Source organism: Cicer arietinum, chromosome 6 (genome assembly GCF_000331145.2).
Source record: "Cicer arietinum cultivar CDC Frontier isolate Library 1 chromosome 6, Cicar.CDCFrontier_v2.0, whole genome shotgun sequence".
Classification (NCBI taxonomy): domain Eukaryota; kingdom Viridiplantae; phylum Streptophyta; class Magnoliopsida; order Fabales; family Fabaceae; genus Cicer; species Cicer arietinum.
In genome coordinates this window covers 3780229-3807478 of record NC_021165.2, presented here as the reverse complement: position 1 = coordinate 3807478, position 27250 = coordinate 3780229, and the positions used below count along the sequence as shown (strand labels likewise).

General features: G+C 30.5%; 5 protein-coding genes across 10 annotated transcripts in view; 4 read left to right on the top strand and 1 right to left on the bottom strand.

Annotated features, from left to right (window-relative positions):
* The first annotated feature begins 1360 nt into the window (after positions 1–1360).
* Positions 1361–2896, top strand: LOC101495565 (large ribosomal subunit protein eL31). The gene is made up of 3 exons (XM_004503466.4): positions 1361–1495; positions 1576–1670; positions 2477–2896. Exons 2-3 carry the CDS (start codon positions 1588–1590, stop codon positions 2754–2756), a joined length of 363 nt encoding a protein of 120 aa, XP_004503523.1. The 5' UTR covers positions 1361–1495; positions 1576–1587; the 3' UTR covers positions 2757–2896.
* A 1402-nt stretch (positions 2897–4298) lies between these two features.
* On the top strand, positions 4299–7899 carry LOC101495244 (uncharacterized). The gene is made up of 7 exons (XM_004503465.4): positions 4299–4408; positions 4481–4554; positions 4678–4761; positions 5367–5421; positions 5647–5782; positions 7331–7381; positions 7471–7899. Exons 1-7 carry the CDS (start codon positions 4327–4329, stop codon positions 7568–7570), a joined length of 582 nt encoding a protein of 193 aa, XP_004503522.1. The 5' UTR covers positions 4299–4326; the 3' UTR covers positions 7571–7899.
* Positions 7900–8638: 739 nt separating this feature from the next.
* Positions 8639–14205, top strand: LOC101494191 (vacuolar protein sorting-associated protein 32 homolog 1-like). 6 transcript variants are annotated; one of them, XR_001144055.3, is made up of 8 exons: positions 8639–9058; positions 10425–10524; positions 11390–11475; positions 12672–12763; positions 12965–13079; positions 13240–13435; positions 13606–13657; positions 13781–14205. XR_001144055.3 is itself a non-coding variant. In XM_073370506.1 (7 exons), exons 1-6 carry the CDS (start codon positions 8987–8989, stop codon positions 13429–13431), a joined length of 657 nt encoding a protein of 218 aa, XP_073226607.1. In that variant the 5' UTR covers positions 8639–8986; the 3' UTR covers positions 13432–13435; positions 13606–13774. The 6 variants fall into 6 exon arrangements, 4 of the variants coding, with proteins under 4 accessions (XP_073226607.1, XP_004503521.1, XP_027191923.1 ...); XR_003473714.2 differs by having other exon boundaries at positions 13606–13683; XM_073370506.1 differs by lacking the exon at positions 13781–14205 and having other exon boundaries at positions 13606–13774.
* A 1580-nt stretch (positions 14206–15785) lies between these two features.
* Positions 15786–19880, bottom strand: LOC101493657 (vacuolar protein sorting-associated protein 32 homolog 2-like). The gene is made up of 8 exons (XM_004503460.4): positions 19658–19880; positions 19435–19577; positions 18748–18847; positions 17843–17928; positions 16915–17006; positions 16666–16780; positions 16334–16529; positions 15786–16111 (listed from the first exon to the last, which is right to left on the bottom strand). The coding sequence occupies exons 2-7, from the start codon at positions 19504–19506 to the stop codon at positions 16338–16340; spliced, it is 657 nt and encodes a 218-aa protein (XP_004503517.1). The 5' UTR covers positions 19507–19577; positions 19658–19880; the 3' UTR covers positions 15786–16111; positions 16334–16337.
* A 4277-nt stretch (positions 19881–24157) lies between these two features.
* LOC101493335 (asparagine--tRNA ligase, cytoplasmic 1) overlaps positions 24158–27250 on the top strand; it is a 3781-nt gene continuing 688 nt past the window's right edge. Inside the window, exons 1-5 of the mRNA XM_073370193.1 lie at positions 24158–24804; positions 25458–26048; positions 26327–26583; positions 26805–26934; positions 27214–27250. Coding sequence (XP_073226294.1) covers positions 24322–24804; positions 25458–26048; positions 26327–26583; positions 26805–26934; positions 27214–27250 — 1498 coding nt within the window. The 5' untranslated portion in view covers positions 24158–24321. The remainder of the gene's footprint in view (positions 24805–25457; positions 26049–26326; positions 26584–26804; positions 26935–27213) is intronic.

Sequence of the window (27250 nt, the reverse complement as noted above, 5' to 3'; positions counted from 1 at the left end):
CAAATCAAGTACCAGATAATCTAGCGAAATTTGGTATTTTTGGTGGACAATGTTGTGCAACTTTTTTACTATCTATATTACTTGAAGATTTTTTACCAACAAAATACTTTTGATTTTTAATGAGTTGCCATTTTAAGCTAATAAGCTATTACCATGATTTAATTTCAACTCCATACACATGATTTAAATTGAGTGCATGCTTGTTTCTAAGTTTAGAAAACCAAACTCACGTCCCAAAATAGGATTTAACGTAAATTTAAAAAGTTGTTGATTTGAGTGATAATTAAACGTAAGTTTCTAATGTGAAATTTATTTATTTTTCTTTTAAAAATAGATCTATTTTATGTTCATTTTTAAGTTGAAATGAAGTTCAACAATTCAAAAATAAATAAAGTTAAATAATGAGAGGAAAAATTAATTTAACAACTATTTTCAAATATTTTATCATTGTTGCAACGTTCTTTGATTTGGTAAAATAGCTGAAAAATGGTGTTCATATTACAACAAATAAAACAACGAAATATTTTAAAATATAAAATATACTTTTTCTAACATGCAACAATACATATAAATTATATTTAAAATATAATATTACAGTAGCTAAGTTTATTTTAATTTCATGTAAAAAAATATATGATGGCGAACTTACCCTTAAATATTGATAAATTAATCAATTTTTATTTATATTTGTAGTCAATAAATGGTATTTTATTTATTTATAATTGAAGTAAGATGGAGTTTTTGATGCCTATATCCCTCTCTTAAATTTTTAATTTTAAAATGCCCTAATTTAAAAAAATTATACAAAAATGTCCTACTTTTTTGTTCCAACTGCTCATCGCAGAGATGCGACTTCCTGAAGTAGATATTTTTTTTATTTTAACAGATGGTCGCATCCCCATGATGCGGCTTTGTACTCTGACAATTTTTTTTTGCCATTTAAAGAATATTTGTATTTATTATTAATTATTTTTAATAATAAATACAAATATTCTTTAAATAATAAAAAAAAAAATTTGTCACAAGGACCAATAAAACAAAAATCTCTTTCAAGAAGTCGTATCCCCAGATTGCGATGAGCAATTGGACAAAAAAGTAGGACATTTCTATATATTTTTTTCAAACTAGGGCATTTTGAGATAAAAAAATTCAAAAGAGTGATATAAGCATTAAAAACCCGTGAGATGGAGTATATTTTAAATTAATTTTTTGATTTTTTTTTATCAATTCATTACCAATTTTATTTTTGTAATAACTAATTGATCCAATAGATTTATAGAAAGAAAAAAAACCTAAATATTTAGGGAGTAAAAAAATTCTTAAAAAATAATACATAATTATATTTTTATTAAAAAAAATTATCGAACCCTAGCGCTGATATGACGCAGGCCCATTAGACATTAGGGTTTTATATTTAACTTCTCACTCTCAACTCGGCCTTCTGAGTTCTGCCTCTCTCTCTTCACCTTCTGTGGATCTTTGCGTATTCCAAATCGTAAGTTCGCCTCTTCTCTGTTTCGTTAATCATCTCTTTTTCTATCGTATCATTCATGAAATGTAAAAAATTACTTATAGGTATAAGTGAAAATGTTGGAAAAGAGCGCCGGCAGGAAGGAAGAGGTTGTTACCCGAGAGTACACCATCAATCTCCACAAACGTCTTCATGGATGGTAATTCTTCATACTCGATCTTACTATAATTCATTTCTCGTGTCTCTCATAACTCTATTTAGGTTTTTTGCCCCCTTTTGTTTTTAAAGAATATTCTGTTCTCTCTTTTTTTTATATATTTTTTTAAAAAAGTATTGCTTTAGCAGGTGTTTTTTCAATGGAAGAAAAATAGTATGTGTTTTTCATTTTGATTATGATCCCTATATTATGTTTTTAATCTGTATGAGACTACATAATGTTTCACCATTGTATTCGGATCTGGCTCCCCATTCCGCTCACATGCTGTCAGAGTCTGTATTCACACATTTAGGACATTGTTCGATTAAGATTGAATGACCCATATTCAATATTTTAAATTATAAAATTAAAATTGGTATTTTTTTGGACCGATTGATGGAGACTGTGGACAGCCACCAATGTGCCTTGATGTTTTTTGTTTAGGATATAAATTATGAAATTAAACTCCCTGACTGCAGGGTATACAAATTAATTGTGTTATGGGTAATGTGTTTTGTTTAGTGTAAGTTTGGATTGATTTTTCAGATTTCAACATCAGTGTATCCAAATTCATTGGATTATGTTGGATACATATCCCTTATTGCAACCCTATATTTTGTATATTGGTCTCTTATTTTGATGGATTATTTCAACATGAGATTTGCATTTGTCTCTTTTTTTGTGGTTTATCTGTGTGAAGTGACATGGCCATTAATGAAGTTTAGACTGATATCTTGTATTATTGTATATCTGTAATCACTTATTGAAGTTCAAGTAGTCATTGTTTCTTGTGGTATTATGTTAAACAGCACATTTAAGAAGAAGGCTCCTAATGCTATTAAGCAGATCAGAAAATTCGCACAGAAGGCTATGGGGACCAATGATGTCCGGGTGGATGTCAAGTTGAACAAGTCTGTGTGGAGCCAGGGAATCCGAAGTGTCCCCAGAAGAATCCGGATACGCATTGCGCGCAAGAGAAACGATGATGAGGACGCCAAGGAAGAGCTCTACTCCCTTGTTACCGTTGTTGAGATCCCTAGGGAAGAGCTCAAAGGTTTGGGCACCAAGGTTATTGATGATGAGGAATGATGCCTGTTAGCTTTACTATTGCGGTTTTCATATTTGATTTTGTTGAGACAGCGAGTATATGTTGTATGACAACATTAATTTTCTTTCTCTTATTTGTTTTGCTTGTCTTAGAAAGATTAAACATATGCTTTTTTTTACCATCTTTTCTTTTCTACTCTTGGATCGATTGAGAAAATGAGAACTGTTTACTACAAACAGGTTATGACCAAAATTTTGTTAGAAAAAGATTTGAAAGAGAAGCTTTCGAGACAACTAAATACTGGGTTATGTTCAGTTTTTTTTGTTTTTGCTTAAGAATTTTTTTTGGAACTATTTTATTACTGGTTCCTTGGGCAAGGGCATCAGAATTGTGGGAGTAGGAAGGGCATCTAGCATAAGTTTTCCTATTATTAATATATCAAAAATTAGCATCTTCATTATATTAATAATTAAGCTATTAGCTAGTTCATAACTTAAAAAATTGGTTGATTGTTGAAGAATTAATTAATTGAAATTAAAGTTTTTGATAAATTTAGCTTTTAATAATATAAAATAACATAAAAGAATATAATTATTTAATTTAAAATAACAAAAAATGTAATATATTTATCTAATATTTGTTAGGTTTTGTTTTATTCTATTTTTTTAATCAGTTTCCCTATTTTACTTATTTAATTTAAAATAATAAAAAATGTAACATGTTTATCCAATATCTCTTAAGTATTGTTTTATTCTATTGTTTTTTTAATCAATTTTCTTATTTTATTTTATTTTTGTGGTAAAAATAACTAAAATACTGAAATAAAAATAAAAACTATACAATTCATTTACTTTTTTTTATTACATCATTTTTTTTATTACAATACAGTTTTTTTCACTACTGAGAAAAATATATACATAACATTTAAACTAGTACTAGTTATTTTGTATTCCATAAACATATAGAAAAAAATCATAATAATAATAATAATAATATTACAATTATAAACGAAAGAAAATATAAAAAGTTATAAGAGAAAATTTTGTTTATTGAACACATCAATTTTGATTCAACAAAACTTATAAATTAGTTTAATAAAGACTTGTAATTTTAGTCTCTCAATTTTTATTTGTGAAATTGATCTATCTATTTTAAAGGTCGACAGTTTTGATCCTGATTTGTGAAATTGATCCATCTATTTTAAAAGTCGACAATTTTGGTCTATCTTTTTGATTATTTAACTAAAAAATGACGACGTGAAATGTTTTAAATAACGTAACATATCATACGAAAATATACAATGATTAACACTATTGCAATAAAAACTTAGTTTGCAACATCATAAGTGTTTCATATTTTTAATTTAGTTAATAACATATAAATAATTAATACATTTAAATAGTTCTATATCATAATAGAATTATATGTCACATTATTAGTAATATATAAATTATTTATTTTTTAGTTAAAAAATATAAAAGAGAAATCAAATATATCGATTTTTAAAATAAAATAATTATTTTCATAAATTGATAATAATTATTAAATCTTTATTAATAATTACTTCGAAAATGGTAATGACATTGGAGCATCGTTCAGAATTTCCGAAAAATGAAAAAACTTGCAAGAAGGTTACGGAATTCAGAAGATGACAAGTTCTCTCTTCCGACTTCCTTTCATATCAATTTTCCTCAAATATTGCATTTTTTTCTTAATTTTGAATTTGGTCATCTTGTAATAATTCTAGTTAAATGATGACCTAGATTTTGTTGTACAGAACAAGAAGAGTTGGTTCGTTCTTTAGAAAGAAGTCAAGCTCAACAGAGTCGATTATGGAGGGTATATATATACAATTACAGTTACAATGCAATTTTACTTTTTTTCCTTTTACACATTAATATCAATTGATTAAAATCTATTAAAGTATTGGGCTCGTGCTAACCTTTTTTATTTATTTAATAGAATGTATTTGCGGCTCTAGTCTCTTGTTACATCCTGTTTCTTTTGTACTCCATCTTCCACCAGGCTTCATCTCCATGGGAACTGGTATGCTTCCTCAAGTATTCTAGTTTTTGTAGTAAGTAAGAAACCTCTTATAATGACAAAGCAACAATAAATGATTCATGTGTAAAATAAGTTGTTAGGTTATTCTTATATGATCATGTTATAGTCTGTTTAGATTGACTTATTTAAGTTTATATGCTGATAGAAGCACTTGTGTGTCACTTGTGTGAGACTGTTTGAGAGACCTTATAGAAATAACTTATGAGTTATAACATGTGCATGAGCTCATGTAGTCATTTTATTTCCACAAGTTCTTTGAGACAACTTATTAAAACCATTTATAGCTTAAACAGTTTGAATTTATTTTATCTTTTGTTTTATAAATAACTTATACATATGAGCACTTATAAGTTATATCATCCGTGTTTATGTTATAAGCGTTTAATTAAGTTGTTTATTCAAATAGGGGTTACTCTGGTAGTTGACATGCGTGGAAAGGCTATGCATCCATACTTTTCTTTTTTTTTTCCTCCAACTTTATATCATTGTAGTTCTAGCTTATAATTTTTGTTTTATCATTTTCTGAATTTAATGGCTGTTTTTTTTACTCAATATGTTGCTTTCTTTCTTTGTTTTCTGATGAACAGCGGTATCATGCTTACTTCATGGAGGAAATCTACTCATGGATGATTATATCTGCAGGTTCACTTATCTTTTACTCAGGGATATTATATAATGGCCTATTTCTTTGATTCTTATTACGTTGTCCTTTTAATATATAATTGTGGACCCTTTATATTGAGTTTCACCTTTGACTTCCTTCTATTCTGCACTAATTTGCAATTGAGGTGACATATGATATGCTATTTACTTTTCAAATTTTGAAGATTATCACTGTAAACTTTGTTAACTGTAAGACTTCTACAGATTTGGTGGCTGTTTTAGCATGCTCATTTGCTATCATAGGACTGCTTCATGAGTCAATGCATCACAGGATATGGATCCAGTACTCATGTTATACCGGCATTGTTCTGGCAATTTTCTGGTTATATTACATGTCGAGGTAAAGTTCTTAGATAAGGACCAACAGATGCACTTTGTATACTCCATATAGATTCAATATATTGGTAAACCAGTTATAAACTTACTATATAAAGTATATTCATTTGTGCTGCGAATCTGATTCACACAGTGGCAATTAACATATAAATTACATCAATAATGGGAAAACAGGAGTATTTTATTTCTGAAAGTAAATAATAACTGTAAAATGATGAATGTCCTAATGCGCACAAAGCCAAGCTCCTACAAGGAACGGTAATCTCTTAGCCCATAACTAGAACAAAATGATTTTCCAACATACCATCCCCCTCCTCTCTCTCCCTTCAGTCCCTATATAACTGACTCCCCTAAGTTGGATAACACTCTCTTATCTTTGTTTTGGATGATCTGTTCTTATTGGATATAGTCAACAGATGCCATGATATATGCTTTTTGTGAATGATATAGTCTTAGTTGGAGAGTGGAGAGAAAAAATAAATGAACATCTGTGGAGGTAGTGACAAGCTTTGGATGCACTTGGTCTTTGCCAAAAATGGAAGTAAAATTGAGCATATAAAATGCAAGTTTAACAAGAATGGCCTTTTCACTAGGACGGTGTACGGTGTATGTAACTCCATATTGAAATTTCCTCCACAAGCGAGAAAGCATTTATCAGAATAGTATAAATCGTACAGGAAAATACAACTTCTATCCAATATAAAAAATTGCAAGTTGTATATGAGAAAGTATTTATCAAAATAGCCACTTTTCTTTTAGCATTTCATTTGACATAAATTTTCAAATATTTTGAGATTCGTTCGTATATGATATATCAACATATATTTTGATGTGTTAGCTTAAAAATGTCATATTTTTATTTGTAACGTATCTTGTGATTCATAAGAAGATTCGATTCACAATTTGAATCTTGATTTGATGATTACCATGCTCTATATGACATATCAACATATATTGCTGCAAGAGAGTATACTTGTTGCTGCAGAGATGAGAATGTTATAGTGAATAAGTTGTTGCACAAGACAATATAAGATTGGGAATGAAATCATTAGAGAAAAAGTTGAGGTAGCTATCATTGTTGAAAAGAGAGCTAGCCTTATTTAAGATGGTTTGTACATGTGTGAAGAAGACTCAGAAACACTGGTAAAGAGGGTTGATCAGACGGAGGAAAGTCCATTAGTAAGAGGTAAAGGAAGATAGAGAAAAAATATTGTTCAAATTATCAAGAGAGATTTAGAGTTAAATGTCGTTGAACTTAATTTATAGTAGGACACTATTGCTTCTTTTGGTTGATACTTGCATTCAGTTGGGATATTTAGCTGCATGAATCAAGAGGGTCTACAATTGAGCCCAAATAAAATTGAAAAGTAAATAAAAGAATGTAAAATTTTACAACAGTAATAATATGATGAACGACAAAATAATTGTTTGCCCTATTGTAGTGCTCTTTCAGCACACTCTTCAGTTGTGTTTTCTTCTGTTTGTATCCCTTATTTGTGGTGCTTCTCATCTTTTACAGTGTGATATTGACAATAACAAAGTTTTTTGGCAGGTTGCCTAGGTTTCGTTGGGATGTTATATGGCTTCCATTTGGTCCTCTTAGGTAAGCCATTATTCGATTACTCAGTGTGTCTGTTGTTGTTTTGTAAACAGTAACTAAAATAGGTGCATTTCTGGTTTATAATGCTTCAGTGCATCCTCAATCTGTCTCTATGTGGATCACTTACTAACTGAATCATCAGAAGAGGTAAGAAAGCTTCACGGATACATGTATGCCTACAAAGCAAGCTAGAATTGATGTTCTGAATGGTGACAAATAAACATGAGAAGCATTTTGGAGCAAAATGACCAGATAAACTAAAATGTATATATTATTTATTTCTCATCATATGAGCCTGCACCCTCATCAGCCACCAGGACAGAAAAGAGATGACATGGCTTAATTGTGTGGATTCAATCCAATGGAAAGGGCATTGTTTTTGTGAGAAATAGTAACAATTTTATATCCTGTATATGGGAGTAGTTGAGCATTTTAGTATTGGTTTTGTATGTACAAGAAAATAGAAAAACTATATCAAGTTTCTCTTAACTTAATTTAAAGTATTGGTCCTTTATTTTTTTCTTCTGTTAGTCATTTTCTTGCTAGTCCTTTATTTTTAAAAACATGGACAATATTGGACAAAATTTATTTTTTCATTTATGTATGTGAATGTGTCTTACTTTTTTTTTAGAGTTAGGATCTTCTCCATTTATGGTTATTTGGAGAGAGATATACACAATGAAGATAAAAAAAAATTAATGACGACCTACTTAGTGATGGGATGTACTAATATTAATTGCTTTTTTTTTTTTTTGTCTATTTCTCTCTAATTGTATCATAAATGGAGGGGAAAGAAATGAAGAGGATCCTATCTCTTAAGTGATTGGATAGTATACGAATCACTTATGATATTTGAATATTAAAATATTGACACCGTGTGTTTATATATGTGTCTCTCTTACTTTTTATTCTATACACTTTACACACATTTTAAAATTACACACAAAAAACAAACATCATATTTTCATGAGAAATATTTTTCACACATATATAATACACAAAAATCGTATATTTATATGATGTCGGAAATTGTGTATTTAAATAACACAATATTTCTCTATACCAACAAAATATCATGATAGTATAATCCTTTTTATGTCATATTAGTATATTATCAACGTTGCAAATTTGAATAGTTTATTTTGGATCAAATATCTTTTGTTAATGAATCATTTATTTTGGAATAGAAACAACCTATTTATTTATTTACATTCGTAATAATGGATCTCGTGTAAATCTAATAATGACTAAATTTTCTCCTACCAAATAAATCGGTTGCTTGCTGTGCGCAGTATAGAAAGTTCCATTCAATTTATCGCCACGCGGTCGTGTCTCTTCCTTTACTCTTTGCATATCTCTCTCCCAGTTTCTTCTCAAACCTTTATCAATCTTTCTTTCTCTCTAATTCCAAACCCTAATTACCAATCAGGGTTCGTTCACTCCACCTCTGTGCGCTCAATATTTCCTTTTCGCGATTTCAGATCTTCGATTTTAATTGAATATATTGCTCTTTCAGCCCGATCCGTTCACGAATTCACTTTATCTACTTTAATTTCACTATTCTACGCACAATTAAATCGGTGTTTCAACATCTTTTAATAATCAACCATGTTTACCCGAATTTTTGGCAAACCTAAACAGGAAGCCAATGCTCTAACAACTTTAGACAAGTTAAACGAGGTAACTTCAATTTCGTTGTTCATACCTTTTCCTAACCGCCAAATTATCAAACTAAATTGATTTTTGAATTTTGCGTAGTTGATAAACTGATATGTTCAGTCTTCAAATTACACCTCAGTTATATACCTGAAAATTGGAGAAGAATTTTACTTTTGTTTTGGCTAATCCATAAACAACATCATTGTTTTGTACTTTGTATTTTATTTGAATAATTTTTCCATCATCTTTTTTTTTTTGCTGTGAAATCCTATGCATTGTTCTGTAACTTTGTATTTTATTTGAATAATTTTTCCATCATCTTTTTTTTTTTGCTGTGAAATCCTATGCATTGTTCTGTAACTTTGTATTTTATTTGAATAATTTTTCCATCATCTTTTTTTTTTTGCTGTGAAATCCTATGCATTGTTCTGTAACTTTGTATTTTATTTGAATAATTTTTCCATCATCTTTTTTTTTTTGCTGTGAAATCCTATGCATTGTTCTGTAACTTTGTATTTTATTTGAATAATTTTTCCATCATCTTTTTTTTTTTGCTGTGAAATCCTATGCATTGTTCTGTAACTTTGTATTTTATTTGAATAATTTTTCCATCATCTTTTTTTTTTTGCTGTGAAATCCTATGCATTGTTCTGTAACTTTGTATTTTATTTGAATAATTTTTCCATCATCTTTTTTTTTTTGCTGTGAAATCCTATGCATTGTTCTGTAACTTTGTATTTTATTTGAATAATTTTTCCATCATCTTTTTTTTTTTGCTGTGAAATCCTATGCATTGTTCTGTAACTTTGTATTTTATTTGAATAATTTTTCCATCATCTTTTTTTTTTTGCTGTGAAATCCTATGCATTGTTCTGTAACTTTGTATTTTATTTGAATAATTTTTCCATCATCTTTTTTTTTTTGCTGTGAAATCCTATGCATTGTTCTGTAACTTTGTATTTTATTTGAATAATTTTTCCATCATCTTTTTTTTTTTGCTGTGAAATCCTATGCATTGTTCTGTAACTTTGTATTTTATTTGAATAATTTTTCCATCATCTTTTTTTTTTTGCTGTGAAATCCTATGCATTGTTCTGTAACTTTGTATTTTATTTGAATAATTTTTCCATCATCTTTTTTTTTTTGCTGTGAAATCCTATGCATTGTTCTGTAACTTTGTATTTTATTTGAATAATTTTTCCATCATCTTTTTTTTTTTGCTGTGAAATCCTATGCATTGTTCTGTAACTTTGTATTTTATTTGAACAGCGTTTGATCATGTAATGATAGATGTGTGTATGAGTTTTATTGGATGTTTCTAGCAGTAGTTTACTGTTTGGGGGAAGATTTTCTCATTTTGAATGTTTTTGTTCCATGGATCATGTAGACACTTGAAATGCTAGAGAAAAAGGAGAAAGTGCTCCTTAAAAAGAGTGCAGCAGAAGTTGAAAAAGCCAAAGAATTCACAAGGGCAAAGAATAAAAGGGGTAAGTAGCAATACTCATGGATGCATGTTATACTCCCTCCCTACTTTCCCCGCTATTTTTGTTACTGTCGATATTATAAATGTATGCTTTGGTTAGATTTTTTAAATTATGATAGTATCATTGCTAACAATGTGTCAAGTTTGTCAAAATAAACTTGAGTCCCATTCACACTTTGCTTGAATCAGGGTGTTGGGAGTTGGGATGAGCTAAAAGATTGTTCTGTGATTACATTGGAATTGCAATGTGAAAGGCCGTTCATTGAATAAGTGTACAGTCCCTTCAAATTGGATGGAACTTCCATTAGAGCAAATGGCTATTCTGTTATATCAACAATGATTGCAATCACCTTCTAACTCGATGTATTTTCTTAAATTAACAAATGTATCCTTCGCTACCATTACCACTGCAGCCACTGCCGTTGCACCCACTTCTGTCATTGAACAATTTATTTTCATTCTATTACTTTATTTAGGCTGTTGTATCAAATACAATGATGAAATATTATCTATTATTGAATGGTTGACAATTCAACTCACCAAAATTAGCACAACAGCCTCTTGCAAATGCATGACTGCTTAAAATACTTCCACATTGAATTTGATTCTTCTCTATCTGCCATAGAATAACCTTTATAGCACCAAATTACTCCTTTTTTGGATACTTAACCGATTCAGCCATTAGCAACTAAGTTTTCAATCTCTTTTTTCATTACTTTTAACTTTTAGCATAGTGGCGCATGGGAAACATGTTTTTTTTTTCAAAAAATAATTGACTGAAATTAATATACACTATCATATTTTTTTTTCATTTTTTATTCAATCTCTTTTTTCATTACTTTTAACTTTTGAATTTTTCCCTCATGCAGCGGCAATACAGTGTTTGAAGAGGAAGAGGCTATATGAACAGCAAATAGAGCAACTTGGAAACTTCCAGTTGCGTATACATGACCAGGTGTGTTAATGCAACTTTGTATATGGTAGTTACTAGTTACGGCTATTACTTTCCAAACAAAACTAGCTATTATACCATTAAAAAGAAAGGCTTAGGCTGTGTTTGGATATCGAATAGAAAATGAAATGAAGAATAAGATAGAATTAAGTGGGATGGAATGAAATAAGTCACCATCCTATACCATTGTTTTGATATTTTAATGATAGAATGGAGAAAAAAACTTGTATTATTCCATTCTCCCTTAATTGACAGGCAAGGAAAAGTGGGGTATTGGATGAAATGGGATGGAGTCCATTCCTTCAATGTTCTTTCCATTCCATCTTATTTTGAACAATCCAAAGTATAAAACCTATATGATTCCACTACTTTCCATCATTTTCCATCAATCCAACGCATACCCTTAAAGTTGTGAAATTCCATCGGGTTTGAAGTAGATGGTCAATATTAGAAGTTAATTTATTGTTTTATCAAATAATGAACGTTTACGGTTAATGGCCATGATTTACTCTTCTCACTTTCATGCAAATTGACCGTCTTACTTGAGACGCTCGTGTGCACGGGCTGTTTTTATTTGTGTTACATATCTAAGTCAAATACAACATCAATCACCAGTATGAGATGGATATCACAAATGTGTAAGAAGAAAGAAAGAAAATGTTACAGGGAGAGAGAAAAAAATTGAAAAAAAATCCCTTGCTTCTAAATATTACCTCAGATGTTATGAATTATATTATATTTTTATGATTTTCTAACTGCGCTAGTTCCATGTTTAATAAATAGAAGTAGAAGAAAGGAATGAAACTTTTCATCAGTTACTGTTTTATAATACCTATTTGTCTCACATATGAAAAAATTAAAGGAGATGCCTAGTTTTGGTTATAAATTCGGAACCAAATAATCATTGTCAATTTTTTTTAGAAAAAGCTATAATATATGCACTAGTTCAATCATTAGAAAAAGTGATGGACTGACACAGGTTGACTGGTTCATGAGTCTTGATCAGTTCATCCATTATTTTACCTGCTTTTAAAGGTTGATTGGAGCAGTTAGAGGACTAGTTAATTAGTTATAAGTCATCCCAGTCTAATTGGCTGTTCTAGTTTATTACTCTGTATTTTACTTTTTACAGCTTTGGGTGCAACGTGATTTAGTTTTTTGAAGTATCATTTTTATCTTATGCTTGTAATGTGTTACAGATGATAATGTTGGAAGGAGCCAAGGCAACTACAGACACGGTCGATGCTTTGAGAACTGGAGCATCTGCAATGAAGGCTATGCAAAAAGCAACGTGCGTAGCACTGTTTATAATTTTTAAATTATTGATATACTCTTCTATGTTTCGCCTCTCTTTTATGCTTGTTTTAAAACCTGAGAAGTGCTGTATATTGGGATATGGAAATTTTTTAATGCATGTAGCTGTTGTTATTTAATTCTCTTGCTCTTTATAGATTGCTAATGGTTACATTGTTGGGTTGCAATATTTTCTCAGGAATATTGATGATGTTGACAAGACCATGGACGAGATCAATGAACAAACAGAGAACATGAAACAGATTCAGGAAGCATTGTCAGCTCCAATTGGTGCAGCTGCTGACTTTGATGAGGTCATCTTCTCAACTGAATTTTATTTTTACTCTATGCTGGAGAGATGTTTTTTTAAATGGAATCAATTTTTTTTTTCAGATTGAATTGTTATTGAACATTAACATATATGTATTGTATGATAATACCTAGGCAGTATACTGATTTTGTTTTCCATTTCAGGATGAATTGGAAGCAGAACTTGAAGAGCTAGAGGGTGCCGAGTTGGAAGAACAGCTTCTTCAGCCTGCAACTACAACTCCAGAATCCCCAATGCATGTCCCAGCTGGGCGGCAACCTACCCGCCCTGTGTCTGTGAAACCCACTGCTGAGGAGGATGAATTGGCAGCTTTGCAGGCTGAGATGGCACTTTGAGCAGGTTCCGTTTCTTATCTCTGCTGCCACACTAATCCACATGTTTGGTTCTACGGTGGGATTTATAAAACCACGGTGGCTTGCCGTAATTTTGCCAATTCTACCGCGAAACCAAACAAGCACATGTGCCTTAATCTGGTTTGGTTTGATTAGTATTTCAATTAAATGTAGCAGTTGAGTGATTTGCGTATGCACCAGTTTCATGTTTGATATCCCCCTTTGCACAGTTGAGTTACTTTATATGATCGCAGTGTGAGTTGAATGTTTTAAGTTGCTTGTCAGAAAAAAGTTGGACTATCTTACTTTATGCAGTTCATAACAATTTTGCTATTGGGTTTGATTAAAGCAGAACTTTGCAGGCATTGATGTGAATAATATGTGACCTCTAAAGATTTGGAACCAGTGTCATGGAGAATTCTGCACAACCTCGTGGTCGCTTATATTTTGTGAAATTATTAAATAGACAAGACTATATATATATAGGTGATAGATAATATTCTGTGAATTATTAAATAGACGAGACTGTATATATATAGGTGATAAACATTGAACAACGCGAAAACATCTCTTGCCTGGGATGTTTGTCACTCTTTTAGAAGTCGCGATTCTCATAAAGTTGACAACCATGCCTTACACTTGTGCTGTTTAAAACATTGATGCACTTGGTTATCTGTATTTTTTAACCTTGCCCGTCTTTTAACATTGTTGATGATATTGATTATGTATATATCATATTTATGCTATAATGATGAATAATGAATGATTAATGGTCAATTTTTATTGCAAGCTACGATATATCAAGATACAGGAGTTACTTTTGAGTCTCTTGATACTATTGAACTTGTTAAGGCCTCAACTCTCAAGGGGGGTCGAACATTGCAATCAAAGATGCGGTGATGTGCAAATTGATTGCGTGTTTGAGTTGAAATTGGAAAAGGGTAGGAATTTCTGAACGGATTTATTGACAAAGAAACAAGTTGAACAAAATTTAATTTTATTAAATGCTTAGGTATTTTTTGTGAAAACAATAGAATTTAATTTTTTTTACTTTTAAATTAAATCGCATTAATAAATTTTAATATTTGTTTTATAATTAATATGCAATTTTCATTTATTGATTTTTTATTTTACTAATTAATTTAATGCAACCTATGTTTCTACCATTTAGTTTGTTCCGAAGGACATACTATTTCATAAAAAATCCAACATTTGAAATAAACTATACTCTAAATTTTTCTTCTCCTAGTCATTCCTCAATTAAACCAAACAAAAAAAAAATAAAAATCATGATTATGTCCTGCCTTACATTCAACCTAAATTGAACGTTTCTGGGTTCTAACATTATAATCACAAGATACCACGCTAAAATCATTTAAGTAATTTTGTACAGTCTAAGTGCCTCATTTGCCAAAATAAATAAATAATCAAATGAATTGATAAGTGGTGGATCGAACTTGTATTTGAAAATTGAACATCTCAAACAAATCAAACTCTAAATTTTTCTTCTCGGAGTCATTCCTCAATAAACCAAACGAAAAAAATAATTACGCTCGATTATGTCATGCCCTAATTTCAACCTAAATTGAACTTATCAAGGTTCTTACCTTGTAATCACAAGATACTGCGTTCAAATCAGTTATGGGACATTTTTTACAGTCTAAGTGCCTCATCTCCCAAAACAAATAAATAAATAATCCAACGAATAGATACTGGAGATGCATTTCAAGTGACTAAAAATAGTTTGGCACCTTCTAAGATAACTTTTGCTTGGCAATTGGCGTTGAGAATGCTCCCAACTAGGCTAATCTGTATAGAAGAAATGTCATTACTGATGTTAATGCTACTCATTGTGAACTGGTGCTCGGATATTTAGGAATTAAAACTACATTTATTTATAAAATGTCAGCTATTCTTCTTTGTTTGGTATGAGGTGTGTCATTTGCTTGAAATGATTATTGTCGTGTCAAATGACTTGCAAAAACTGTTTTTGATGTTTAATTTGACATTCAATTATTTGGGCTGCAAGAAATGAGCGGGTATTCTCAATCTTGGAAGTGATAGTGTCTCTGAAAACAATTGATTTTATCAAAGTTCGTTCTTATAAGTGGTTTTTAGATACCACAAACGGGAAGCCAATGTCTATTCCATGAGTGATCCTTTTTATGCTATTTCTCCTTTTCCAAACTATATTATCTCTAATTAGCTGAATTTAGGTTGAGTACCCCCTTGTGCTCTAGCTATATATGAATTTCTACTTTGATGTTTAAACGAAAACAATGTTTTAATTATATATCTCTTTCCTCGCTAGTACTCAGAACTTTTGATAGTGTCCATCTATTTACTATCTGAGAGGATAAAGATAAACACCAACTTCACATAACAATATCATGTGGATCCAATCCCATCATCAATACTTGACAAGAACAACGTAAGTGTAGTGCTCTTTTTAGGTGTAGTGCAGACTGTAGACGCAGTTTTCAACATTCTCAACAACAAACATCTAATAGGGTGAGATCAAAGGCAAAAGTAACTTTCAATTTTTATAACCTCTATGTACATCCTCTGTTCAATAATTTCACAAAGATAAGTGATGGTGCGAGGAGGCAGAATTCTCCGTGTCACTGGTTACAACTCTTTATCTGCCCCGTATCATACTAATCAATGCCTGCAAAATTCCGGCCTAGCAAAAGCCAGCAGCAAAATCAATAATAAGAACTGCTTAAAACAAGATAGGCATATTTTTTCAACCATGCGGCTTCAGGAAATTCATTTCAAAATATTATCATACAACAGAATTCAACTGTGCAAACGTTGACATCAAACAAGAATACACAAACCATTCAACTGCTACATTAATGCATAGAAACCTTAAATCAATAGTGTCGCAGCTGAGAAAAGGGACCTGCTCAAAGTGCCATCTCAGCCTGCAAAGCTGCCAATTCGTCTTCCTCAGGAGTGGGTTTTGCAGGCATCGGACGAGTAGGTAGCCGCCCAGCTGGGACATGCACCTGGGCTGCTGGAGCTGTAGTTGCAGGCTGTAAAAGCTGTTCTTCCAACTCAGCACCCTCTAGCTCTTCAAGTTCTGCTTCCAATTCATCCTGAATGGCAAACAAATTCAGAATGCTGACCAAATATATCACATAATACATATACATAAATGCTCCATAACAAATCAATCAGAAGATAAAATTTCAGTGGCAGAGTGCAAATAAAAATATTATTTGAGAAGACTACCTCATCAAAATCAGCAGCTGCACCAATTGGAGCTGACAAAGCTTCCTGAATCTGTTTCATGTTCTCAGTCTGTTCATTGATCTCATCCATGGTCTTGTCAACATCATCAATATTCCTGAAAAAGATAATATTGCAACTCAACAATGTCACAATCAGTAACATTAAGGACATTTTCCACATCACAAAATATGATTAAAAAAATTCAGGTTTAAAACAAGCATAGGCAAATAAAATATAGAGCTTATATACGTTGCTTTTTGCATAGCCTTCATAGTAGCCGCTCCAGTTCTCAATGCGTCTACAGTTTCTGTAGTTGCCTTGGCACCTTCCAACATTATCATCTGTAATATATATCACCAGCATAAGATATAAGATATAAATGGCACTCAAAAACTGAATCATGTTACTCATAGCTATCAGAAATAGACTGAACTCGTTTCTCAAACCGGGAAAACTTAAGAAATCATACTAATGTTAGTATAGTACTTTAATCTCTATCTATCTCTATAATATACAACTAGAGCTCACACCAATGGAACAAATGAAGAATGTTGTATCATTAATATGTTTTAACTATTTCTTTTCATTTTATAGTTTAAGGATATCAATTTTTTATTCTTTATTTAATTACTTCGGTTAATAATCTTCAAATGTCTCCCTGTCCATTGCACGGGTCTATTATTAGTTACATACTTAGGAATGTAATAAATCAATTTATTTATACTAGAATTATAGTTCCATATTTTTTCTTTCTTCATTATTTATACACGTCACACACACAGGCCTGTATATAAACTTTTTTTTGTACTTTCATATGATTCTATATTTATGCTAGGCGCAGCATCAGTGCAAAAGCACAGGGAAAAATATCCATTCAAGGGAAATGCCCATGTTTTTGGAGGAAAATCGCATAAAAGCCATCTGAGGAGAAAATTGGCAAATGCCTATGTTTTGCAAGAAAAGATAGAAAACTGACAGGTGGCCTGGCTTATGATCGGGGTTTAAGAGTGAGTGTGTGTGTGGGTGTATGTCTATATCTATTTGCAAATATATAAAACAATAAAGCAATAGTTGAATTAAGCAGCCTTGAAACTTTCTTTTGGCCAATTTAATTTAATGGTCGGTCCAGTTTTGAAAACAATGATTGTAACTACTGGATAAGAAGTTGCATTCACACCTGATCATGAATACGCAACTGGAAGTTTCCAAGCTGCTCTATTTGCTGTTCATACAGCCTCTTCCTCTTCAAACATTGTATTGCCGCTGCAATACATAGAAATTCAAAAAGAAAGTTTGGCAAGAAATTCATATCTTATTAACTCATGAATCTGCTTCACTAATAATGGATTCCTAAAGAGGGGAGAGTGTGTGTTGAGTTTGTTTTGGTATAAAAATGTACAGGCAAAGCATAATTATAGAAATTTAGTAAAAAGTGCACCGTAAAGTGTCCAGGTAAAGCTTGTCTATGCTCACCGAGTCACTCCTAATTTCACTCGAGTCTTTATTTATCTCTGATGGCAGATATTATCAATTTTACAGATTCAGCTGCAAATTGATTTTGTTAGCCATCAAACCTGCTATACATAGTCGAAAATGTTTTCTATCAATATACATTTTATAAAATGGGGACCCTCAACCTAACAATCTTTCATAATCAATTGACCTAACATATTTAAATGCAAAACTCTTGATTTGGCCTAAGGTTTTCTTTGGTCTCCCGCAACCTCTAGCTACTGAGTTATCCTACATCCAATCTACCATCCTTAACTGTTTCTATAGGTCTTCTCTACACATGTCCAAACAACATACGATGAAACAATACCCTTTTTTTGACCACTCATCCATCATAACATTCTCAAGGGAAAATACAACTAGTAAAATGACAATTGCAATTGCAATTGCAATCAATCTTGATGTAATGTAAGGGCCATTTCCTCCAAATGAAGGCCCAGTTGAATTTGACCAAAGCATACATTAATAATCTCCACATAAACATAACTATAAGTGCAAGTCAGGAGGAGGGAGACGCTGTGTGTCCCAGTGATATTTTGTAAAACAAGCATCCAGAGTTTTGCTACATACCTCTTTTATTCTTGGCCCTAGTGAATTCTTTGGCCTTTTCAACTTCTGCCCCCGCCTTTTTCAGAAGCACTTTCTCCTTTTTCTCTAGCATTTCAAGTGTCTACATAATTCAAGTAACAAAACATTTCAAATTATAAAAAATTCCCTCAAACTGTAAATCACTTCTAGAAACAACAAATCAAACTTTACACATCTTCATCACTGCAGGATCAAACAATATTTAGAAAAAATACACAAACGCAATACAGAGTTTTATGAATAGAGCAAAACAGAGGATTTAGTAAGAAAAAACAGATAATAAAGCCACTATTTTGATGCTGAGGCTGTACCTTAGATCATGAATCAAATAAGTTAAGGTCTGTTTGAATTGACCAATTTGAGCTTATCTACTGACATAAATCCATCCCTCTGAAACTATTCAAGGGAGCTTATGGCAATAGTGTATGGACATGTACATAAGCTGTTTTCAGCTTATTTCTATAAGCTAAAAAACTTAACTGAAATATGGAACAATTGATATCCACCATCCACAATAACAATAACGTTGCTTATCAATTAAGGAATAAAAATAAAAATTATACTCCTATTCCGAATTAAAAGATAATCATAACCTACTAGTTTGAAGAGTGAAAAGTTCCGTTTATCAATTATGCACAATTCAATAAACGAAGAATTTGGCAGTTTTACCTCATTTAACTTGTCTAAAGTTGTTAGAGTATTGGCTTCCTGTTTAGGTTTACCGAAAATCCGAGAAAACATGATTGATTGATTGATTGATTATTAGAATATGTTGAAATAAATGGAAGCAATTGAATTGACAGCCGATCTCCCTGGAAGAGCAAAATCAACGATCATGAGAAAAATGAAATTGTAATAAAAAGGAATGATGGTGTGAGTAAGAAGAACGAACCCTGTTGAAAAATTAGGGTTTGGATCGAGGAGAGGAGAACCGGGGAACTTGATGATAGAATAGAAGAAACAACGTATGAAGATTGCAGAACGGAACAAGTATGAGAGAGAGAGAGAGAGAGAGAGAGAGAGAGAGAGAGAGAGAGAGAGTAAAGGGAAGTTGCTTTGCCCCCTTCTTGTTTGCTTCCTCCACGCGCCCCACACGCTTATTGGTTATTTCATCGCCCAACCATATCACTACTTTATGTTTGCTTCCTTTTGTTTTTCTTTCTAAATTTCATTTCTCAAAACTGTTTTCACTTTCATAGTTTTGTTTCTTTCTTTAATATTTTAGTCTCTCAAATTTTATCTTCAGCTACAAATATTCAATGTTATATACATTAAATATTTTAATTTCTTAAATTATAGATATTATATATTTTGTTTTTTGGTAAGATTAAATTTTTTATAATTATTTTTATAAATAATTTATGTATATTATTTAAAAATCATTAAAAAATTAACAACGATATATAATATTCTTTATAAATATTAGTTTGTGACTCTACTTGTTGATATGAAAATATAGTACGTATTTTTTAAAATTGATCTATTGTAAATCATGATCTGTATTAAAATTTGTTATTTTTTAAAAATATAAACATGTAATTTAAAGAATAAAAAAGTGTTTATTTTGTAATTAATGAAACCAAGATGTTTGACATTTATAACTTAAGAATAAAAATAAATTAAATTAATTTTACCAAAAAAATATAATATTTAAGAGATTCAAGTAAAATATAAAATAATTTAAGGCACCAAGCGATTAATCAAACCTTTTTATTTTCTGCTTCTTTCTTTTTTTTGTATGTTTCATTTTTTTTAATCATTTAATTCTTAAAGGAACAAGAGTAATTCTGAATTCCGTAGAGAGATAGTAAAGTCTAACAAAAAAAACTATTCTATATAAAATTCGAATTTAGATTTTTTAAATATTATTATAAATAAATAATATTTTTTAATAATATAAACAAATTATTTATAAAAAAATAAAAAATAAATTATTATCATAAGAGAGTAACAGAAAGTTGTTAAATAATTTATTTGAACATCCCAATAATTATCTTCTTTTTAAAATAATTTTTCAATCATTAACTAGTTTTTCAGGATTAGCTAATTTATAACATAGTTTTACTAAACACGGCCAATATACTCTTTACTACACCACTAATTGAAACATGTCTTTCTATCTCTGCTAACTAAATCTACAAATCGCCCTTTCATCGTCCTATCCCTTTTGTCCATTTCTTCTTTTCTTCACCTACTCGAAATTACCGCTTTAAATTGTTATTTCTTTTTATTTTATTTAAAAAATGGTTTTGTATGTATTAAGTTTTTGCTTTATTTTTTATTTTTTTTTAATGATTTTACATTCTTATTATCGTGTTTATTTGCTTTACATTGATTTATCAATTTGAATGGTGTACAAATTCAATCAATTTTATTATATTTATAGATTTTATTTTTATTTTCTCGTAGTTTATAGCACTATAGAATGATTATACCACCGTCGTAACACTGATGCCATTAGCATTAAGGTGTATATGTTCGATTTTTAAAATAAAATAAAAATTATCATGCATATTTAACCTATGCATTTCATTTATATTTTTTAATTAATTTCAAATTTTATTTTAAAATTATTTATTCAATGTAACTTAAATTTAGATATCTAAGATTTAATTATTTTTAAATAATAGGGGGGAAAAATGTATGCACCAAAAATGTAAATTAAATTTATAATATCAGTTATTAAAAATTATTATTTTATTATTTCGCCATATGACTATAACTTTTATCTATCAATAATTATATAAGCAATGACTCACATTAATTATCAACGTAACACCATTTATATTAACAATTAATAGCCATTAGACCTTTTAAATAATTGAGTATTTGTGGTTTTATCGGACGAAAATATATTAGCAAAATACACATATTTACTTTGATTTTATCTATCAAACATCTTATGTGTTTACTTTTATTAATTTTATTTTAATACAATTTGTTAAATATAACTTAAATGTTAAATATTTTTTTGCACTTTGCTCTCACATTCATTTGAAACATATTTACTTTATCTTGGAAAAATATTTTAATACATTACATATCTTTACTTCAATTCTACCCTTCAAACAACTCATTTATCTCATTGTTATTTATTTAAATATTGTTTTATTTAATTTTCATATGATTTAATTGTTTACAAATTTAAACTTAATAATTTTTATTTTTTTATTTAATTGATATTCAACCAATCAGTATAAATACTTTAGATGTAAAGTATTTTTTTAAGATTCGAATAAATAATATTTTTAAGTTTACATGTCACCTTCACAATAATTATAAATAGATTTATTTTATCTTGAAAAATATATCAAGAAACTATACATTTCTTTCTGTCCACCAATCTTTTCTTTTCATAATTTTCAATTTTATTTTAATACGATTTATTTCAATATAATTTAACTATTTTAAATTTAAATATTTTAAATCTTTATTTAAGGTAAGATTAGTTTTTATGAGTATAATATTTAACAATAAACCATTTGAAGTCGTGTTCAATTTTTTGCATAAGAAATAGGGGTCAGCCATCAAGAAACCGATAACAAAAAAATAAACTAAAAACTCAAAGGAAAGACAAAAATTAATCTATTTGTTGATAGGACAAGAGACGCAAAATCATAACTTAAATTATAAAGTCTATCTTCAATGATAAAAAAAATAATAATAAAAAAATCGTATTTAGCAAAAGATTTTAACGTTTAATTTATCTTATGGCGAATATGTCTACTCACAGAATGACTCAAATTGTCCAAAACATCATAAATACACAAAATCAAATTGAAACTTAGATAGATTGAGTATAAGGTCTATCAACTTCAGAGCTATACTCGAGTCTAACTCTAAATAGCATACAATTCACATTTAATGATAGATTGGTGATAATAGTTTCCACGTGGATTAATATCTCATTAGATACACCACACACCAGGCAATTCAAATTTTGGTTAATACCACAATAAAGTTGTTGGTCATTGGTTAACAAACATCGTCAAAGTATCTTCGATAAGAAACACCTAAGCTTATCTCCAAACACGACTATAGATTTGAATTATGCCTTTGCAACCGAACCTTTCAAGTCGCGTAATTTATTCTTTAAATAATATAATTTTTTGACTCTATTTAATAAAATCAGTTGTTCGACTAGTTTAAAATATAAGATGACATAAAAATTTATTTTTAATAAAAATAAATTCTATCATTTAATGCTTAAAGTATTTTAAAAGTAGTAACTTAAAATTTAATTTTCGTGAATTTAAATTTATCAGTATGATTTATTTTTTTAATTATCTATTTTATTTATTTTAAACTAAAAAAATATACAATTATTTATAAAATATTTATCATTTTATAAATAATTTAAATTATTTATAAATAATATAAAATTATAATAAATAAATTATTTATTAACATGATATATTTATCTAGCTAATTTATTAATGTTAAATAATAATAAATAGGTTATTTTTAATTATTTACTTTAAAATATAATTTATTAAAATTATTTAAACTGTATAATTTATTTGTAAATAAAATATTCATTTAAATTATTTTAAAATATACTCTGTCCATTTCAAATTAATTGTCATATTTGATCATTTTATATGGAATAAGAAAATGTAATAAACAAATAAAAAAAATTGATCAAACAATCCTTATAAATTATTGGTTGATTATAATTATCATAAATATAAAATTGAAAGAGAATAAATTAGAAGTAGTTAATAAAATGTTAATTAGAGAATACATTGTATAAAAATAAATTAAAGTCCATTGAAAACCAAGGATAATTATTTTAAGATAATTATTTTTTATAAATGTGATAAGTTTACCGGTGACTTGAATTAACTTAAAAAAAGTGCTATAAGATAACTGATGGTAATCAAATAAGTATTATTATTTACATGTTTGTGTTACCAAATACGTCCTTTGTTTTTTTAATTATTATACTGTCTTGTAGATACACGCATCTATCTTTTTATTTTTGGTAATAAAAAATCATCCTTCATTTATTTCCTTCTCAATTCATTATTGATTTAAACGCAAACATCTCAACATTTCTATATGGATTGATCCGTCTGATATTGAAATCCTAATTAAAATAGTTTTCTAGAAGCAATTAAATTAGTTAAAAAACTGAAACATCGATTTTTAACTTTTCAATATGTATCGACTCCTGATTAAAATAGTGAAAAAATTGAAGCATGTACCACTAAAATGCACACAAAGTGGCTTATTCATTTTTTTTTTTTAACAAATAAAATTGGTTATTTTTGTGCATGTTAAACGCTAAATTAAAGATACTGATTGTCGGAAACAAAATAAAAAAAGTGATAGTTTTTGAGAAATAAAATAAATGGTATTTATGATTCATAAAAATAGAGATGCAGCGTATCTCAACGTTACAACTCATATTCTCAACATAAAATGAAACAACACACAAACCGTAGTAGCGTTTAACGACTTCACTCACTCGTTCACTTTAGGGTTTGAAACTTTATCTGTCTCAGCGATTACCGCCGTCAGAACCTACTTCTCCTCCGACGGAACAATTATCCAATGTCAGAACTAACTTCTCCTCTGACGGAACAATTATCCGTCGCCACCATCACCGAAGATGTTCCCAAAGCCGAATTCTCAGACAGGGTTCCGATCCAATCCATAATCCTCCGTGAAGACGGCGGGTCAGGTTTAGCCGGAAAGAAAGCTAGGGTTGGCGGATGGGTGAAAACGGGAAGGAAAGCTGATAAAGACGCTTTCGCTTTTTTGGAACTGAACGATGGATCATGCGCCGGTAATCTTCAAGTTATTGTTGAAGCTTCGCTTGCTGACCTTGGACAACTTGTTCTCACCGGAACTTGTGTTGTTGTTGACGGTCATCTTAAACTTCCTCCTTCCGGTACTAAACAGAAGATCGAGCTTCGTGCTGATAAGGTTCTTCATGTGGGTCCTGTTGATCCTGCTAAATATCCTTTGCCCAAAGGGAGACTCACTCTCGAATTCTTGCGCGATGTCGTTCATCTTCGTTCCAGAAGCAACACGGTACTTTTCTTTTGTTTCTGTCTCAATTTACACTGCCAATTGAATATAGTAATGTTAGATTGCAGGTTAGTTTTTTTATAGTTATTGGGATTGGATTTTGAGTTATTGATATTCATAATAAACAAATTACTGTTTTTTCTCTTCATTTTTGTTGTTGCAAATTTGAAATTGATTTATGCTTCTGAAGCTAGTACATTTTATGCGTGTTATTATTGGGTGCGGTGCGAGTGTGATTTCTAAAGGCGTGGTGGAGTCGGCACCTGTTGCTGCCTAAAATTATGGGTTTGCTTGACAGTAGTGGATTGACCCCCAAAATTTATTGAAACAAGGAAAAATATTGGAAACCCATCAAAATAAATCAAGACCAAATTTTGGTATTAGCACCACCACATCAACTCTTAGAAAAATTGTTAGTTTAACCAATGTGTACAATTTGTGTATAACTACTATTAAATTACCCTTTGTTTTCAATGTTGATATTTTATATTCCAAGACAACTCAGTAGCATTACTAAGGGATATATTTGGAAAAAGAGTATTAAAAGCCCCTAAGGGTTTTATAATTAGAGACAAAGGGAGAACTAACTTTGTATGAAGTTGAAAAATATTTTTCCCCTTATTATTAAATATAATTAAAACACAATATTTTTGCAGATCTCTGCAGTTGCTCGAATTCGGAATGCTCTCGCTTTTGCCACACATACATTTTTCAACAAGCATGGATTTCTTTATGTGCACACGCCAATTGTCACGACGAGTGATTGTGAGGGTGCTGGTGAAATGTTTCAAGTGACAACTTTGTTCAATGAAGCAGAGAGGGTGGAGAAAGAACTGATACAAAACCCTCCTCCAACTGAAGCTGATGTTGAAGCTGCTAAGCTTGTTGTTCTAGAGAAAGGGGCTGTGGTTTCTCAGTTGAAATCTGCAAAAGCAGATAAGAAAGAGATTAGTGCCTCTGTGGATGAACTTAAAAAAGCAAAAGAGAATGCATCCAAGCTGGAGGAAAGATCTAAACTTAAACCTGGTATTCCTCGAAAGGATGGAAAGGTGGATTATACTAGGGATTTCTTTGCCCGTCAAGCGTTTCTGACTGTTTCTGGTCAGCTTCAGGTCGAGTCTTATGCATGTGCTCTCAGTAGTGTGTATACATTTGGCCCAACATTCCGTGCAGAGAACTCTCACACTTCCAGGCATTTGGCTGAATTTTGGATGGTAGAACCTGAAATTGCGTTTGCCGACTTGGAGGTACATACAACACGAATTCACTCTCATTTGTAACATGTTTTTCATCACTGGCAATTGTTTGAAGCTTAGGAAAGTATAATGTTTTCTTGCACCTTTCTCCCAATCAAAATTTTCATCATGAACCGGGTTCATTGTTGTTGTTGGTGAATACTTATGATCTGAATGTCAATTGTAATAGGTGATCTTTTGGTGCAATAAACTTAATTTTCTAGTGCAATGTTGAACTGCCTACTTATACTTTTATTGTGTCAGAAATAATAATTTGCATTGTTGTGTAGGATGATATGAAGTGCGCGGAGGCATATGTGAAATTTATGTGTCAGTGGTTACTTGACAACTGCCATGAAGATATGCAATTTATGGCTGACAAGTTTGATAAAGGTTGCATTGATCGTTTGAAAATGGTTGCCTCCACCCCTTTTATTCGACTTTCATATACAGAAGCCGTTGAAATACTGGAGGTAGCTGTGAAGAATGGTAAGAAATTTGAGAATGAAGTAGAATGGGGGATCGACTTGGCTTCCGAGCATGAAAGGTACTTCTTCATTTATTTTTTAAAGTTCTTGTTCTTATTGAACTGTGTTTTTTCTATAATAACAAGTGTTAGCCTTTAGTTTTTATTTTTGTTAGTGACTAGAGTTGACTCTGACCTCCTTATCACTCCAACCCCTATGTCCCTTCAGCTTACCACCAAATTACCTTATCACACCTCTCAATAAATTGTGTTATGTGATTCCTTTGGGTTATCATATGCAGATACCTAACAGAGGTAAAGTTTCAGAAGCCTGTCATAGTCTATAATTATCCAAAAGGAATCAAAGCATTCTACATGCGCCTCAACGACGACTCAAAAACGGTAGCTGCTATGGACGTTCTTGTCCCAAAGGTATGTATCCTGATTCCTGCATGTTTTATTTGTAACATCTCTATGGTGCTTGTCAAAAGAATTATAGAAGTCCTACAGTCCTAGTAAGGAGTGTAAAGAAGATTTAGGAATTGAGAGAAATGAAGAAAAACTACTGATCAAAAGAATTATACGCTTTGTGACGTCATCTGAAAACGTGGTTTTCTTATTATGATGCTGTGCGGCGCTACAGATGCGATATATCTTATACCTAGTGGCTTTTTTGGTTGGCGTAATAGAAACATGTAAATTGAATTTCAGGTTGGAGAGCTAATTGGTGGAAGCCAAAGGGAAGAGC

Bases quoted from the DNA above. Each gene is read 5' to 3' on its own strand.
- LOC101495565 (XM_004503466.4), top strand. From the start codon at position 1,588: ATGTTGGAAAAGAGCGCCGGCAGGAAGGAAGAGGTTGTTACCCGAGAG. The intron at 1,671-2,476 runs GTAATTCTTCAT...TATGTTAAACAG, and splicing joins CACAAACGTCTTCATGGATG to CACATTTAAGAAGAAGGCTC.
- LOC101495244 (XM_004503465.4), top strand. From the start codon at position 4,327: ATGAAAAAACTTGCAAGAAGGTTACGGAATTCAGAAGATGACAAGTTC. The intron at 4,555-4,677 runs GTATATATATAC...TTTATTTAATAG, and splicing joins AACAGAGTCGATTATGGAGG to AATGTATTTGCGGCTCTAGT. The intron at 4,762-5,366 runs GTATGCTTCCTC...TCTGATGAACAG, and splicing joins CTTCATCTCCATGGGAACTG to CGGTATCATGCTTACTTCAT.
- LOC101494191 (XM_004503464.4), top strand. From the start codon at position 8,987: ATGTTTACCCGAATTTTTGGCAAACCTAAACAGGAAGCCAATGCTCTA. The intron at 11,476-12,671 runs GTGTGTTAATGC...AATGTGTTACAG, and splicing joins AGTTGCGTATACATGACCAG to ATGATAATGTTGGAAGGAGC. The intron at 12,764-12,964 runs GTGCGTAGCACT...ATATTTTCTCAG, and splicing joins AAGGCTATGCAAAAAGCAAC to GAATATTGATGATGTTGACA.
- LOC101493657 (XM_004503460.4), bottom strand. From the start codon at position 19,506: ATGTTTTCTCGGATTTTCGGTAAACCTAAACAGGAAGCCAATACTCTA. The intron at 16,781-16,914 runs GTATATAAGCTC...TATCTTTTTCAG, and splicing joins AAGGCTATGCAAAAAGCAAC to GAATATTGATGATGTTGACA. The intron at 16,530-16,665 runs GTAGTCTTCTCA...TTTGCCATTCAG, and splicing joins CAGCTGCTGATTTTGATGAG to GATGAATTGGAAGCAGAACT.